The following is a 14,620-nucleotide window of genomic DNA, read 5'->3' on the forward strand; positions in this document are numbered from 1 at the left end:
GGGTGCAGATAAATTTTTGGGGTGTTTCCCACCATGATGCCAACTGATATAGGGTTATTGTGTGGATTACATAAAACTTATATTTATAAAGTAGTTAAAATAGTGTCTGGCACAGAACAGGTACTGTGGAAGTGGAAGTTGTTTATAACCTGAGAATAGACATTTTTATCAATTTTGATCCTTGTTGTATCTCCAGCTCCTGAAATGTCTGGCACACAGTAGCTGGCAAATAAGTAGGTGTTCAATAAATACATAAACAGAAGACAGTACCAGTGCCCCATAAACATGTTGTCTGAAGAGCACCTGGGATATGGCCACTCTCCACCCTGTCCTGTGACTCACCCAATTGGCTCCTTCCTGGTCAAGGTCAGGTTTCGGTTGGGTCTGGCCTGGTTGATGGGGATGGTGGAGCCCTGGAAGAACCAAGGAGGGTGTCAGTGGGAGGAGACTCTAGTTTCTCACAGCTTCTCCCTGGGCAGCCAGACTGATCCTGGGGCTCAGGGAAGAGCAGGATCACTATCCAGATCAGTAGGACACACAAACCTTCCAACTTATGTATAACAGGGACATCTGAGTTCAGATATGGGTGGGGCAGGCAGCCCATCTCCATTATTGTCTGAACTCCTCAGCCCTGTTGAAAAGGACAGGAGGCGCAGAGCCCGGACCTGACAGATACACCATGAGCTCTGCAGTCATGGGTCTCCCTGAGGAAGAGATGATCCATCACTGCCTGCGGCAGCAAACCTCTGATAATGACCTAGAAGGTGACACCCTGATACCTGAGACCTGGGATAATGTTAACTACCCCTTCTGTAATGATGCAGTATGGAACTGTTGACCTCAGGATGAAAAGATATACAGGTGGGCCTAGCATAACCATAGGAGCTCCTGTTAAAGCAGACAGTTTTCTCCAATCAGTGGCAGAGGAGAGTCAGAGAGATGGGGGAATGAAGGACTGGGGTAAAGGCCAGAGAGAGATCTGCAGGACTTGAGAGCAGCTCTGGCTGGCAGTCAGCAAGGACCCAGGCCCTCAGTTCTGTTGCTGTAGTTACTGAACTCACCAACACCTGAATGGGCCTGGAAGCGAGTTTTCCCCCAGGGCTTCCAGGTAAGACCCAACTCGCCACACCTTGACATCGAGCTTGTGAGGCCCTGTCATAGAACCCAGTGGAGCCCAACTGGACTTCCCACCTGTAGAACTGGAAACTAATAAATGGTGTTGTCCTAGACACTGAATTGTGGTAGCCCACCTCCCTCACTGCCCACATTCCTCAATTTTGTAGGGAGAAAAGGAGGCATGAAGTCACAGCCATGTTACACAGCATTGAGAAATGTGCTGCCCTCAAAACTTCCTGCCAGGCCTGGCCTGCCTGTGTGAGCTCTCATGCAGTGGGCAGGAGCCTGGTGCCCACCTGGATCTTGTCACACCAGCCAGCAAAGTAGCGGAAGGTCTGGATGGACATGCCCACGTGGGTCTTCAGGGCCAGTGTGTAGACAGCACCTGCATCCAGAGCCTCAATGGTAGCCAGCTCTTCCTGATGCTCTTCCATTAGATCTGCCAACCTGGCCAAGGCATGGAGGAAGGAAGGAAGATGGTCTCAGGCCTGGCACAGCCTGGCCTGCTTTTTCAAGGCCCTTCTTCAAGGAGTCAGGAGCCCTGCCCTGCACATTCAGATGTGCTGACCTCAGTTTCCTCATCTATAAGAGGGAACAGTAACATTTACTTCACTGGATAAGTGAGGGGGATGCCCTCTGTTCCACTCTCCTTCCCTCTCTCCCTTTATTCCTTCCCCAGATATTGGTGACTTGACTACTTTATAATAGCTCCTACACATGATCCTGCAGAGGAGGCTGCCGGCCTCCAACAAGGAAGTCACCATCCCAGGAGGCCAACCTCTCTGTCTCCAGAGGGCCTCCACCAGGGGAAAGCCTATCCAGCTTCCAGCACCAGCAAATCCAGTGGAAAATGCTCTCAAGGCTGGACTATCCAGGGATGGAGAGAGAGGGATAATGGGAGAGATGGGAAGCAAGGCATGTCTACACAACCCTCTTGGAATCTGAGCACTCTGATGTCAAGTTGTTCTCCCATGATTCTGGTGGGCATGGTGCTGTGGGCAGCCTAGGAATTAGAATGGGGACCCCCTTCCTGATGTGAGGGTTATACACATCCAGGGGACAGGGTAAATGGGGAAAGGTGGAGTCCACCGATCTAGAAGACTCCTCAATCTTGCACATGGGGAAGGTAGAGCCAAGACAAGTATAGGATCAAAGACTTGTTCCCACTGTTGCTTTCTGCCTACAGCCACTGGCAAGGTGCTCATAGCTCCAGGTCTTTACCAGTCTTCCTGTCTATACCTCCAGTTATCCCAATGGCTGCCCACAACACTCAGGATGTAGCCTCAACCTTGTGCCTGACTAACCAGCCCCACGGACCTGCCTATTTCCTCCTAGACCTATGGTGTCCACTTGCCTGTGACCTTTGAAAGCTGTGTGGCATGCTATGGGCCCTCACAGCTCTTCCTATACTCTAGTTTCCCCCTTCAACCTTCTGTACCTCTTTAAGATCCTATGGAAAACTAATCCTACCCACCCCAAAGTAATCCTATCTCGCCACAGTGTTCTGATAGCATGTTTGCCTCTTTCCAAACCTCTCCCAACTGCCACCGACATTCACTTAGATGACTATTTCAGTACTATTGTCTTGCCCATGAGGGCAGAGACAGTATCTGGTCTCCTGCTCCTCACTGGCAGCACACCATGCAAGACTGGTGTGTGAATTGGGGACTGAATAAACACAACAAATTAGAAGCAGAGCCACACTGTTACCTCAGAAATAGTGCCCAGGTCACTCTCTGGGTAAATCACTTTTTGAGAAAAATTATAGACCAAATACTGAAAACGCCATGTTGTAGAATTTAAGTACTAGGGTCCCATCAGCTATAAGGACAGATGAGCCAAAGATACAAATCTGTATTACAAATGATCCAAAGATGGCACCTGTGTTTATGTCTTTACTTTAGGCTGAGATTTAGCACAAAAGCCTACTGGTGCCAATCTTTACATATCCAACTATTTTTAAAATAGCCCAAATCCACAAATTTTAGCCATTTACAGTCTGCCCACTTTGCATCCCTACAGAGCCTCACCAACAGCTGTTACCACTGCTGTGACAAGCTGTGCAGTTATAGCCCTTGCCTTCCAGAGCCCTCCAACCCAGAGATCCCATCTTGATGCTGATGACATCACCTGGGCATGGCAGCCCCTTCTCCAATCTCCCTCATCCCTCAGGAATTCCCTTGCCACTGCCATTCTAAATGGAGGGTCTCCTATTTTGGGGGATTCTGCATCAGCAACCCAATAAAGTCTGTTGTGAGTAGCTGCCTTTCATGGGTTTTACTTTTCCCTTGACCAGCCCCACATCCCTCTAACCCCCTACACTCCTAGACAATACCACCTCATAAATCCAATACACAGGACACACTAAAGGAACTGTCGCCTGAGCACTAGTTGGGAGGCTCTGTGAGGGGAGTTGTGTGGTGTAGCTCTACTGCCAAGTTGGTGAAGCTGCACCTCAGCCTCCGAGAGCCCCAGCCTCTGATCAGCAGCAGCCAGGCCACCACCAGACCTTGGTGATGGACCTGAACATAGGGTGGCAGTTCTCACAGACACCTCCATCATATCTTGATGGTGCCACTCTGGCAGCTGGGTATGGCTGGCTCCCCAGATTCTCAGGAAGGTTCTATATTGTCTCCCTGGGGTCCAGCAGGGCTGGCTGGCGATTTTCTCTAACTCTCCTTTCCGGATCTGTCTTTCCAGCTTCTACAACTGCATCAGGTCTTATTTCTATAATGCCTTCCATATTCCATCATACCCATGGTGGTCCTACTTTCCTCATTGAACCAGGAGTGCTCTGCAGCTATTTATCTGGGAAATTCTGTCCTCTCCCAGGGCAGCAATGGGCACACCTCTTCCTTGGGGACTGGGAGGCTGACAGGGCAGGCAACAAGTCACAAGGAGTTCTCAGGCCTTGAGATGTCTGTCCACCTAGCTGAAGTCTCCACTTAAAGCTATGCATGGCACCACCTCCTCACTGTTGTTAGTAGGGTTATTACATGTGCCCCCAGATGGTAGGAGAGTATCTCAAGGGAAGGACACTTTCTTTGGGGCCAGCGCCGTCTACCACAAAGGACCTGTGAGTCACCACCGTGAGCCTACGTGTGCGTATTTCACAGCTCTGACTGACCCTCAGAGGCTCTAGGTCACTAGCCAATGGCTTCCTAAAATTGATGGGCTCTCCAAGAATCCTAGAAACTAAAGTTAAGGCAGGCTGTGTGTGAACCTCCATAGCCCTCACCTGTCCCAACCCCCATCATGCAGGCCTCTCTCTTTGCCTCCCTGCTTTGAGGGCGGCTGTGGCATGTTTTACCTCTGGAATAGAAACAAAAGACATTTTGAATGTGTGGCCAAGGTGGGGTCTCTCCTTCCAGATGACAAGCATGATTGGGATACATTATTATCAGGCTCCATGCCTGAGAGCTTCCCAGAGTTCAGAGCATCAAAGCCAGGTTCCTGAAACTGGCTCACCAGGCTTTTGGATACTGCTCAGTTAATCTGTCCAGCACCCTCCTTTCCGCTGGAAACATTACCCTACTTCCTTGGGGATAACTGCTTCACTCCCACTAAGACCACCTGGTTCTAGAGGAGAAGCTCTTTTTTTCTGGGACTCACTTCCCCCTGTGGTCATAAGCCAGAGCCATCCCAAGTCCTTCCTTAAGACTTCTGTTTGGAGCTAAGGAGAGGGCGGCCTTTACACACTGACTTAAAAAAAAAGAAAGAAAAATGTGAGGATGAGCCCCATCCTTGCCTTTGCCAGCTGTCTGAGTCTTCCCAGAACCTATTAGTTTTGCCAGTTTGTAGCTCCCATCTGAAACACTCCCTCACTTTTGTACCTCTTTATCTTTGCTCACACCGTCTCCTCTACTCAGGGCACCTTACCCTTAAGGCCACTTGTGAAATCCCTCTTGCCTCCCAAGTCACTTCCTCTGAGTAGCCTTTTATGAGCTTTGGGCCTCAGTGACATGCCTGGGACCCCAGCTCTTCTTGACAGGACCAGCACATCCGTTCTCACCCTGAGCTGAAGGTGGTGGTGGCTGACAAGAGGATATGTGGCTCTCACCTGTACAGGAGCCGGCCTCGGTCCCGCGCACTGATCTTCCCCCACAATCCATTCTCAAAGGCATCTTTTGCAGCAGCCACTGCCTTGTCAACATCGCTGACCTGGGCCAGGGACACCTGGCAGATAACCTGTGGTGGAGCAGAGCTCTGAAGCCCTCCCTGGGCTCAGTGGACACAGACACAGCACCTGCCTGCTCTCCTGGCCTCCTGTGTGCACTCAGAGGAGAAAGTCTGCCAGAAGAGAGGCATTGGGAAGGAGCAACAATGAAAGGAACATGGGACCTAAGAAAGGTCTGTTTGTGTTTCTATATGCCAGGGGCCTTTTCTTCACTTTCCCACTGAGCTCACACAGGGCAACGGATGGGCTGCAGACTAAGTCTGAGCATTTTCAAACCAAAAGCACACACCCATTAATATCGTGAGTTTCAACAGAAGTTTTACTTCTTAAGTGGAATAGGCTAGACATCGGAGGTGACTAGACAGGTCCCCTCTCTGCACTGCACACCCTGAGGGTGCCCATATGCTCTACAGCACAGGCCTGGGCACAGGTGGGAGACAAGGGTGGGAGGGGTGAGGTCAGCGCTTCCTTGCTGGTCACTACAGATAGCACCTGCTGGGAAGGCCTGTCTACATAGCCTCCATCCCAAGGTTCCCAAAATAGGTTTTAAGGTGGTAACAGCACTCTATGTTCCTGCCTGAGGACACCGTATCCATTGTCTATGTCCCCACACCTTGTCCATCTCTTTGGGAAGAAATTTCTTTACACTTCCCTCAAATGAGCCATTTTGAGTATGCTATCTCTCTTACTCAGGAACTGGAGTGATGCTGTAGGATAGGACAGAATAGAAAATGATCAGAATATACCTATAAGAGTATATTCTGTTGTTCCAGGTATGTACGTGTGTGAGAATGCATGTGTGTATGGGTCAGGACATAAGAGGGTCATAATCAAGAATCTCCACAATCACAGGATTCAAGGAAGAATCGCTTGATATTGGGGTACAAATATTTGAGAAGGTGGGGCCTATGCTGAGATAACTGTTGAAGAGTGGAGGGGGAGGGAATGATCTTGTTTTCCTTGGGAGGTTTTAACTCTATTCCTAGTCTATGAAGCAGGCTCAACACCCTTGAGTCCTCTGGCCCCCAACATCCACCAATTGCTCCACACCATATCTCATCTCCCACTATGCTATTTCTGTAGGGAGGTCTGGAGACTAACTACAGTCCTTCTGGTCCAAGCAGAAGTCCCCTGGGACAGGACCCCCAGAGGTCAGATATGGGAGTAGATGAGAGAGCACACTATGGATGGGGAAGCAGTGGAAGGGAGGAAAGAAGGAGATACTGGGCCTGCACTCACACTTCCATCTGTCGGATTGATAGTCTCATAGGTCTTGGCACCCTCAGCATCCACAAACTTGCCCCCAATGAAAAGCTGGTGGGGCATTTGGAGGACCAGCTTGTTCACTGCCTTTTCCACCTGGAAAGGAAGGTTTCACAGGTTTTAGCTATAGTGTGGATTCTTCACAAATGGGCATCAGTGACTAGCACAAACCCACATGGAGACATAAGAAGCACTTAGATGGATAGACAACCACTGGTGTGTGCATGCATACACACACACACACACACACACACACACACACACAAACACACACCTGAGGGATCTATTATGTGGGAAATCTGAGGATCTGAGTGGTAAGAAAAAATGAAGAGCACAGACTCTGAGACCAAACTGCTTGGACTAAAGTCCCGGCCGTGTTACTTACCTGCTATGTGACCTCAAGCTGTTTGCTTGACCTTCACACATAGGAAATCGATGGAAAGACCCTTGTAAGTCACCAGACTGACCCTAGCCCCACCACTCACTTCCCTACAGATCTGCAACTCCATGCTGAATACAGGAGCCTCTGTGACGCCAACTCCTTCCTGAAACCTGTTCATCAGCCATTTTCTCCCAAATCCAATGCCAAACTGAGATCCATCCTGACAACCTTTCTACATCAGCTTTTGTTTCAAACTACCAGCCAAATGAACTATCCTAAAGCTAATTACTATGGGAGTTAGTAGCCTGCCAAAATAACCCAGGGATAATTTTCAGGAGTTATTTTAAGAAACAAATTTAAAATTATTTCATCATTCTTCCATAATACAAGTTGAATGTATACGAATATTTGTCTTTCTTATTGGGAAAGCATTCCAAATTCCTTTTTCTCTTGTTTTCTTTTTGTTCTAGCATTTCAACAAAAATAATTTAATGCAGAGAATTGGTTACACAGGTGGTGGAAGAGCTGAGAAGCCATGAGTCAACCCAGAGGTCAGCAATATCAGGAAGCCACTGCCATCACTATATTATAAGGACAAATGGAGGAGATGGTTGTCCAAGAACTAGAGGCTAGGGTCACCCAGGGGAACCAGAGTCAAGGCAGGATAATCTGAGAGAGGATGGAGGCACAGTAAAGATGAAACTGAAAAACCCACAAAAGGAGAAAGGAGTGAAGTGCTCTATAAAAGCCTTTCCTTATTATCCCAGTTTCATGTCTTGGGACTCAGAACTTGTCCTATATACTAAACCTTAGACAGAAATTTCTTCTGTTGAGTTTGCCTTACTGCCTTGGCATCTTCAGGCTATCCAGAGCTGCAAGAGAGAGCTTGGGGCACTGAAGGATGTGCTCTTGGGGGTCTTGCCTTCCTATACATTCAGATTTCCCCCATGTGTCATTTTGGATCCATAGCTGTAGATGCCTGAGGGGTCTTCAGGGAAAAGCCCATGTGGAGGAACCCAGAACTCACGTAGTCAATGATGCACTCGCTCTCTTTGTCATCCCCTCGCAGCTTTCTCACTAACAATTGGATGAAGTCCTTAAAGGTGGTTGCCATGTAAACGTCTTCATTTTCTAATTCCACACCATCACACAGCTCTTTCACTTCTTCCACCAGTCTGAAGGAAAGGAGATTTTAAAGAGTAGGAGCATGGAAGAGGCATGGTGTGCAGGCATTATTCTAGCAGCAGAGGGGGTGGTGCCAAACACATTTATCCAGCACCCAAAGCATGAATATTAGTCTAGAATTGGGGTTAAGATCCCAGTCCATCAACTCAGAAGGCCCTGGTTTCAAGTTCTGGCTCCACCACTTACTAATTTGTGGCCTTGGGCAAGTGACAAATACTTCTGAGTCTTAAGTTTCTTCACTTGTAATTTGAGAATAATAATAGCTCCACTACTATTTTGTGGTGAGTAAATGAGATAATTAATAATAATTAATAGATGATTAATAATGCTAACTTTCAAAACACTGTTAAACATGAAAAAAACAAGCCAGAGAATAGGAGAAAATATTTCCAAATCATATAGCTGATTTAAAAAAAAACACTTTCATTCAGAATACATAACAACCATTCAAAACTCAACACTAAGAAAAAAGCAATCTAAGTAAAAATGGTCCAAAGATTGATCAATTGTTTTACCAAAGAAGAAATATGGATGACATAAACTGCTGGTACGATTGTAAAATGGTACTTTGTAAAACAGCGGCAATTTCTTAAAAATTAAACATATACTTCCCATTTTACTTTTAGGCATCTGCCCAAGAAAAATAAAAACCTACATATAGACAGAAGATGACAGAGTAAGAAGCTCCAAAAACCCATCCCTCCACCTTAGTAACTATTGAACTTGTAGGAACTGTCTGAATTAAATGTTTTGGAACTCTAGAGTCAAGTGAACATTTGCAGTATCCAGGGGACAGCATGATAAGGAGGCTGGTAAATGTAAGTAAATTTCAGTGAATTTCAGACTTTCAGTGAGATATTGGTTGCCATCTCTTATCTCTCACCTTTGTGGCAGAAGCAGTGTAGGCAGCAGACCACATTGCTGGTTGAAGCTTACCGGAGCCAGGGTGGGCAGTAAGAACTTTGTCTGTTGTAACTCAGAATTATGTGTTCTGAGTGTTGATACTAAACACTGAGGAGCCAGCACAAAGTCTGGCAGCCACTGTTTCAACCTCCACAGGCTGAAGCAGCTGCCCTGGAGTTTAAAGAGACAGTACTTTAAGAAAATCCTTGCTAGGTCACAGGCTGACTGCAGAGATAACAGAATAGAAAGTTTAATAACTGGCTACATACAACAACGCTTGTCCGAGGTATCATTGGCAAGTATGTTTTCCCATACTGTTGGTTCCCTTTTCATTTTGGTGATGTTTTCTTTAGCTGTGCTGAAGTTTTTTAACTTGACATGGTTTATTTATTTATTTATTTCTTTATATCCCTTGCCCTAGGAAATATATTGGCAAAAATATTGTTGTGTGGGATATCTGAAATTTTACTTCCTATGTTTTCCTCTAGGACTTTTGTGGTGTCACAACATCTTAAATATGTTCAATGATTTAAAAAGAAACATGAACAAAGAACTAAAGAATGTCAGAAAAATGATGCATAAATATGAGAATATTAATAGATAGAAATAATAAGAAACCAAACAAATTCTCAAGCTGACAAGTACAGTAATTGAAATAAAAAGTCTCTAAAGGGGTTCAACAGTATATTTAACCTGGCAGAAAAAAGAATCAGCGACTTGAAATTTCCTAATATAAGGAGCTGAACGAAAAAAGAGTGAATAAAAATAAACAGAGCCTGAAGAATCTGTTGGACATCATAGAACATACCAACCTACTCATTATGAAAGTTCTAGAGGACAAAAGAGAGAGGAATAGAAAATATCTTATAAGGAATAATAATTAGAAAGTTCCTAAAATGAAAAAATATATGAATACATGTTTTCAAGGAGCTCGATGAACTCCAAGCAGGATAAACTCAAAAGAACCACAATAAGACACATTACAGTCAACTCACTGAAATGCAAAGACAAAGAAAAAACTAGGAAAGCATCAAGAAAGAAGTGATTTGTCACATACAAAGGCTCCTCAAAAAGATTAAAAGCTGATGTCTCGCCCTGGCCCATCCACACACTGGAGCAAGGGATTGCTACCAGCCCACATGCACACCAGCCAGCATGAGGGAATGTCCCCGCTCACCCGCCAGTGTGGGAGAACTCTCCCAGCATGCCCACCAGCATGCAGAGGAATGCCTCTGGCCTGCGCACCAGCACAGAGGAACACTTTCTGCCCCCCAGCTTCCCACCCCCACCACAGGACCCGCCTGCCACCCCAGCCCACCTGCTGGTTGGCAGACAAAAACACACCTCCCATGCTCAACCTGGGCTGCAGCTGAAAGAAGGTGAAATGAACTAGAGGAGCTTTGGAAAACTTTGGACACTGGTTCTGGAGAAAAAACTGGAGGAGCAGCAGACCAGATCCCAGGGCAGATTCAACCTCAGTGTTACAGTAGAAATTTCATAAGCAGACTACTCCCCTCCAAGAGGCATCAGCCAGAGGCAGCTCAACAACTGTCAGCAGTGGGCAGAGTGACTCTCAGTCAGCTAATTAAGGGAAGGACCCACCGAAGAGCAACACAACAAACAAAACCAAATACTACTAGAGAGTCCAAATAAAAGGCATAAAGGGCATCCCAACAGCATCAAGGTAAAGAGATCAAGGAGACAGCACAACTGAATCACATAGATTCCCACCACAGAAGGTCACACCACAAAGGCAGAAAATGAAAGCAGATCAATCTAAGAAGCAGAAACAAACAAGACCAGCCACCCAAAATGGGAAGGCAAACAGGAACAACACCCCACAAAAAGGAAAGGAGGAATTCCCAGAAGGAGGGATAGATGAAATAGAGGCAAGCAAACTATCAGACATAGAATTCAAAACGATAGTAATGAGGAAGCTCTATGAACTCAACAAACTCAAGGAAAACTACAACAAACTCCAGGGGAACTACAAAGAACTCCAGAAAAGCTACAAGGAACTTACTGGAAACTACACCAGCATAAAAAAGGACATAGAAACTATCATACAAAGGGCTTATAGACATAAGAAATTATCCTCAACATCACTAGCCATCAGGGATGGAAAATAAAACCACAATGAGATGCCCCCTCACACCAGTCAGAATGGCCATCATTAACAAATCAACAAACAACAAGTGCTGGTTAGGATGTGGAGAAAAGGGAACCATAGTGCATTGCTGGTAGGAATGCAGACTGGTGCAGCCACTGTGGAAAACAGTATGGCATTTCCTCAAAAAAATATAAATGGAACTGCCTTTTGATCCAGCTATTCCATTGCTGGGATTATACTCTAAGAATCCCAAAACACCAATTCAAAAGAACCTATGCAACCCATATTCATAGTAGCATTAGTTACAATAGCCAAGTGCTGGAAACAACCTAAGTGCCCATTAGAAATGAGTGGATCAAAAAACTGGTACATTTACACAATGGAATACCACACAGCAGAAAAAAATAAGAAAGTCATACCTTTTGTGACAGTATGAATGGAACTAGAGAGTATTATGCTAAGTGAAATAAGCCAGATGGCAAAAGACAAATACCATATGATCTCACCTATAAGAAGACCCTAATGAACAAAACAAATGAGCAAAATAGAACCAGAGGCAGCAAAACAAAGAATATACTGACAGTGACCAGAGGGGAGGGAGGAGGGGAATAAGAGTAGAAAGAAGGGGATGGCTCTAGTCAAACAATGTGTATGAATGACACATAGACATGGACAACAGGGTGGGGATTGACTGTGGGAGAGGTAGGTTGGATGGGCGGCGGAGAGAAAAGGGGAAAAAATTGAGACAATTGTAATAGAACAACAAAATATTTAATGAAAAAGCTGATGCATTGAGAAATAGAAAATCTATACAAAGCAATTACTAGTAAAGACATTAAATCAGTGATAAAAAACAAAACTTCCCACAGAGAAAAACCCAAGACCAGATGGTTTTCCTGATGAATTCTACCAAACATTTAAAAAAGAATTAATGCCAATTCTTCTCATATGCTTCCAAAAAATTGAAAAGGAGAGAACACTCCCAAACTCATTTTTTTACATGTGAGCATTACCATAATACCTAAGTTAAATAAGGACTTTACAAGAAAAGAGAACTACAGGCCAATACACATGATGAATATAGAAACACAAATTATTTTCTTTTAAATACTGGCAAATCAGATCAACAGCATGTTAAAGGAGCATGTACCATGCCAAGTAGGATTCATCCCCGTGATGCAATGACAGTTCAATATATGCAAATCAATAAATGATACACCACTGTAATAGAATGAATGATAAAAATCACATATTCATCTCAATAGATTCAGAAAAAGGTTTTGGCAAGGTCGACACCTTTCATAATAAAAATACTCAACAATCTAGGAACAGAAAAAATTCTCTTGACTTTATAAAGGTTATATACAACAAGCCCACAGCTAACATCATTATGGTGAAAAACTGAAACTTTTTCCTCTGAGTTCAGGAACAAGACAAAGATATCCATTCTACCCACTTCTATCCAGCATTGTATGTAAGTTCTACCTCGCACAGTTAGGCAAGTAAAACAAATAAAAGACATCTAAACTGGAATGAAAGAAGGAAAATGAGCTCTGCACACTGAAAACTATAAAATATTGCTGAAAGGAACTGAAGAAGACACAATTAAGTAATACCATGTTCATGGTTTTGAAGAGTTAATATTGTTAAAATAATCACATTACCCAAGCTATCTACAGATTCCACGTACTCTTTATGAAAAGCCCAATCACATTTTTGACAGAAATAGAAAAAAACAGTCCTAACATTTATATGAAACCACGAAGGACACCAATTTAGCTAAAACAATCTTAAGTAGAAGTTGAAGATCTTATATTTCCTGATTTTAAAATATATTACAAAGCTATAGTAATCAAGACAGTGTGTACTGGCATAAAGACAGATATATACCCCTGACTGGAGTGGCTCAGTCGGTTGTCTGTCATCCTGCAAAGTGAAAGGTCACAGTTTTGATTCCTGGTCAGGGCACATGCCTAGGTTGTGGGTTTGGTCCCTGGTCAGGGCTGTTCAAGGGGCAACTGATTAATGATTCTCTTTCACATCGATGTTCCTCACCCTCTCTCTCTCCCTACCTTACCTTCTCTCTAAAAATAAATAAATAAAATCATTTTTTAAAGACATATAGAACAATGGAACAGAATAGACAGCCCAGAAATAAACCAACTAATCTTCAAGACTATCAAGACAGTATCAGGTATACAGTGGGAAAAAGACAATCTCTTCAACAAATGGTATTGGAAAAACAATATCCACAAGCAAAAGACTGAAATTTGACCTTTATCTTAAACTATACAGAAGCATTGTATAGATGTAGATGTGAACAAAACCCTCTCCATGTTTGTTTCCTTTTGTACTGTGACCTTTGACCAACTACACTGTCTTTAGTAAGTATATCAAAACTGCTAGTTGATGATTATCTGTGTTCCTTAAAATGTAGCCATAAGTATTTTTGTTAGTAACAACTGGAATGGCATGACAACCAAGATAAATATAAAACTGGTAATAATATAGATTACAAACAATCATTTATCACAAGACCACCAGGAGATATAGCCCCTGGTGCCACTGCATTCTTTGTCTCTTTGTCCTATCAGTCATTAGTACCTGAGTTATACTATTAAACAAGTGCAGTAACAGGGATCTGTTAATGAAGACTAATCTGTTCAGAGTTGCTGGGTTGTCTCTTCCACTCTGACCCTATCTTCTCATTAAGTAAATTGCCCTACAATAAATTCTTCTATATTCTATGAAGTGGCCTGCTTCATCTTTCAGCACAAAGGTACTTTCTCATTATGGTGGCCATTACACCTTTGTTGGACAAACATCAACTCAAAATGGATTAAAGACTGAAATATAGTACCTGAAATTGTAAAACTCCTAGAAGAATACATAAAGGAAAAGCTTCATGACATTTGTCTTGGCATTGATTTCTTGGATGTGACACCAAAGTCACAGACAACAAAACGCAAGTGGGACAATATTAACCTAAAAAGTTTCTTCACTGAAAAGGGAACAATCAACAGAATGAGAAGGCAAAGTCAGAATAAGAGAAAATATTTGCAAACCATGTATTTATTAAGGGGTTAATAACCAGAATATAAGGAATTCCTACAACCTAACAGCAAAAATCCCACAAATAACCCAATTTTTTAAATGGGCAAAAGAGTTGAATAAATATTTCTCTGAAGAAGACATACAAATGGACAACAGGTACATAAAAAGATCAGCAACAACACTCATAATCAGGGAAATGCAAGTCAAACCTACAGTGAGATATCACCTCATACTTATTAGCATGGCCATTATTAAACAAAGCAAAACAAAATAAAACAGAAAAAACAGATGCTGGCAAGGATATGGGAAAATTGAAACCCTTGTGTACTATAGGTAAAAATGTAAAATGGTACAGCCACCATGGAAAGTAATATAAAGGTTGCTCAAAATATTAAAAGGAGAACTACATATGATCCAGCAATCCCACTTC

General features: G+C 43.7%; 1 protein-coding gene across 1 annotated transcript in view; it reads right to left on the reverse strand.

Annotated features, from left to right (window-relative positions):
• ALDH1L1 (aldehyde dehydrogenase 1 family member L1) overlaps positions 1-14,620 on the reverse strand; it is a 52,001-nt gene that overhangs the window by 20,032 nt on the left and 17,349 nt on the right. Inside the window, exons 9-13 of the mRNA XM_090285879.1 lie at positions 7,966-8,113; positions 6,533-6,652; positions 5,177-5,304; positions 1,413-1,563; positions 343-413 (exon numbers count right to left, since the gene is read on the reverse strand). Coding sequence (XP_090142005.1) covers positions 343-413; positions 1,413-1,563; positions 5,177-5,304; positions 6,533-6,652; positions 7,966-8,113 — 618 coding nt within the window. The remainder of the gene's footprint in view (positions 1-342; positions 414-1,412; positions 1,564-5,176; positions 5,305-6,532; positions 6,653-7,965; positions 8,114-14,620) is intronic.

Source organism: Furipterus horrens, unplaced genomic scaffold (assembly GCF_987537825.1).
Source record: "Furipterus horrens unplaced genomic scaffold, mFurHor1.1.pri manual_scaffold_8, whole genome shotgun sequence".
NCBI lineage: Eukaryota > Metazoa > Chordata > Mammalia > Chiroptera > Furipteridae > Furipterus > Furipterus horrens.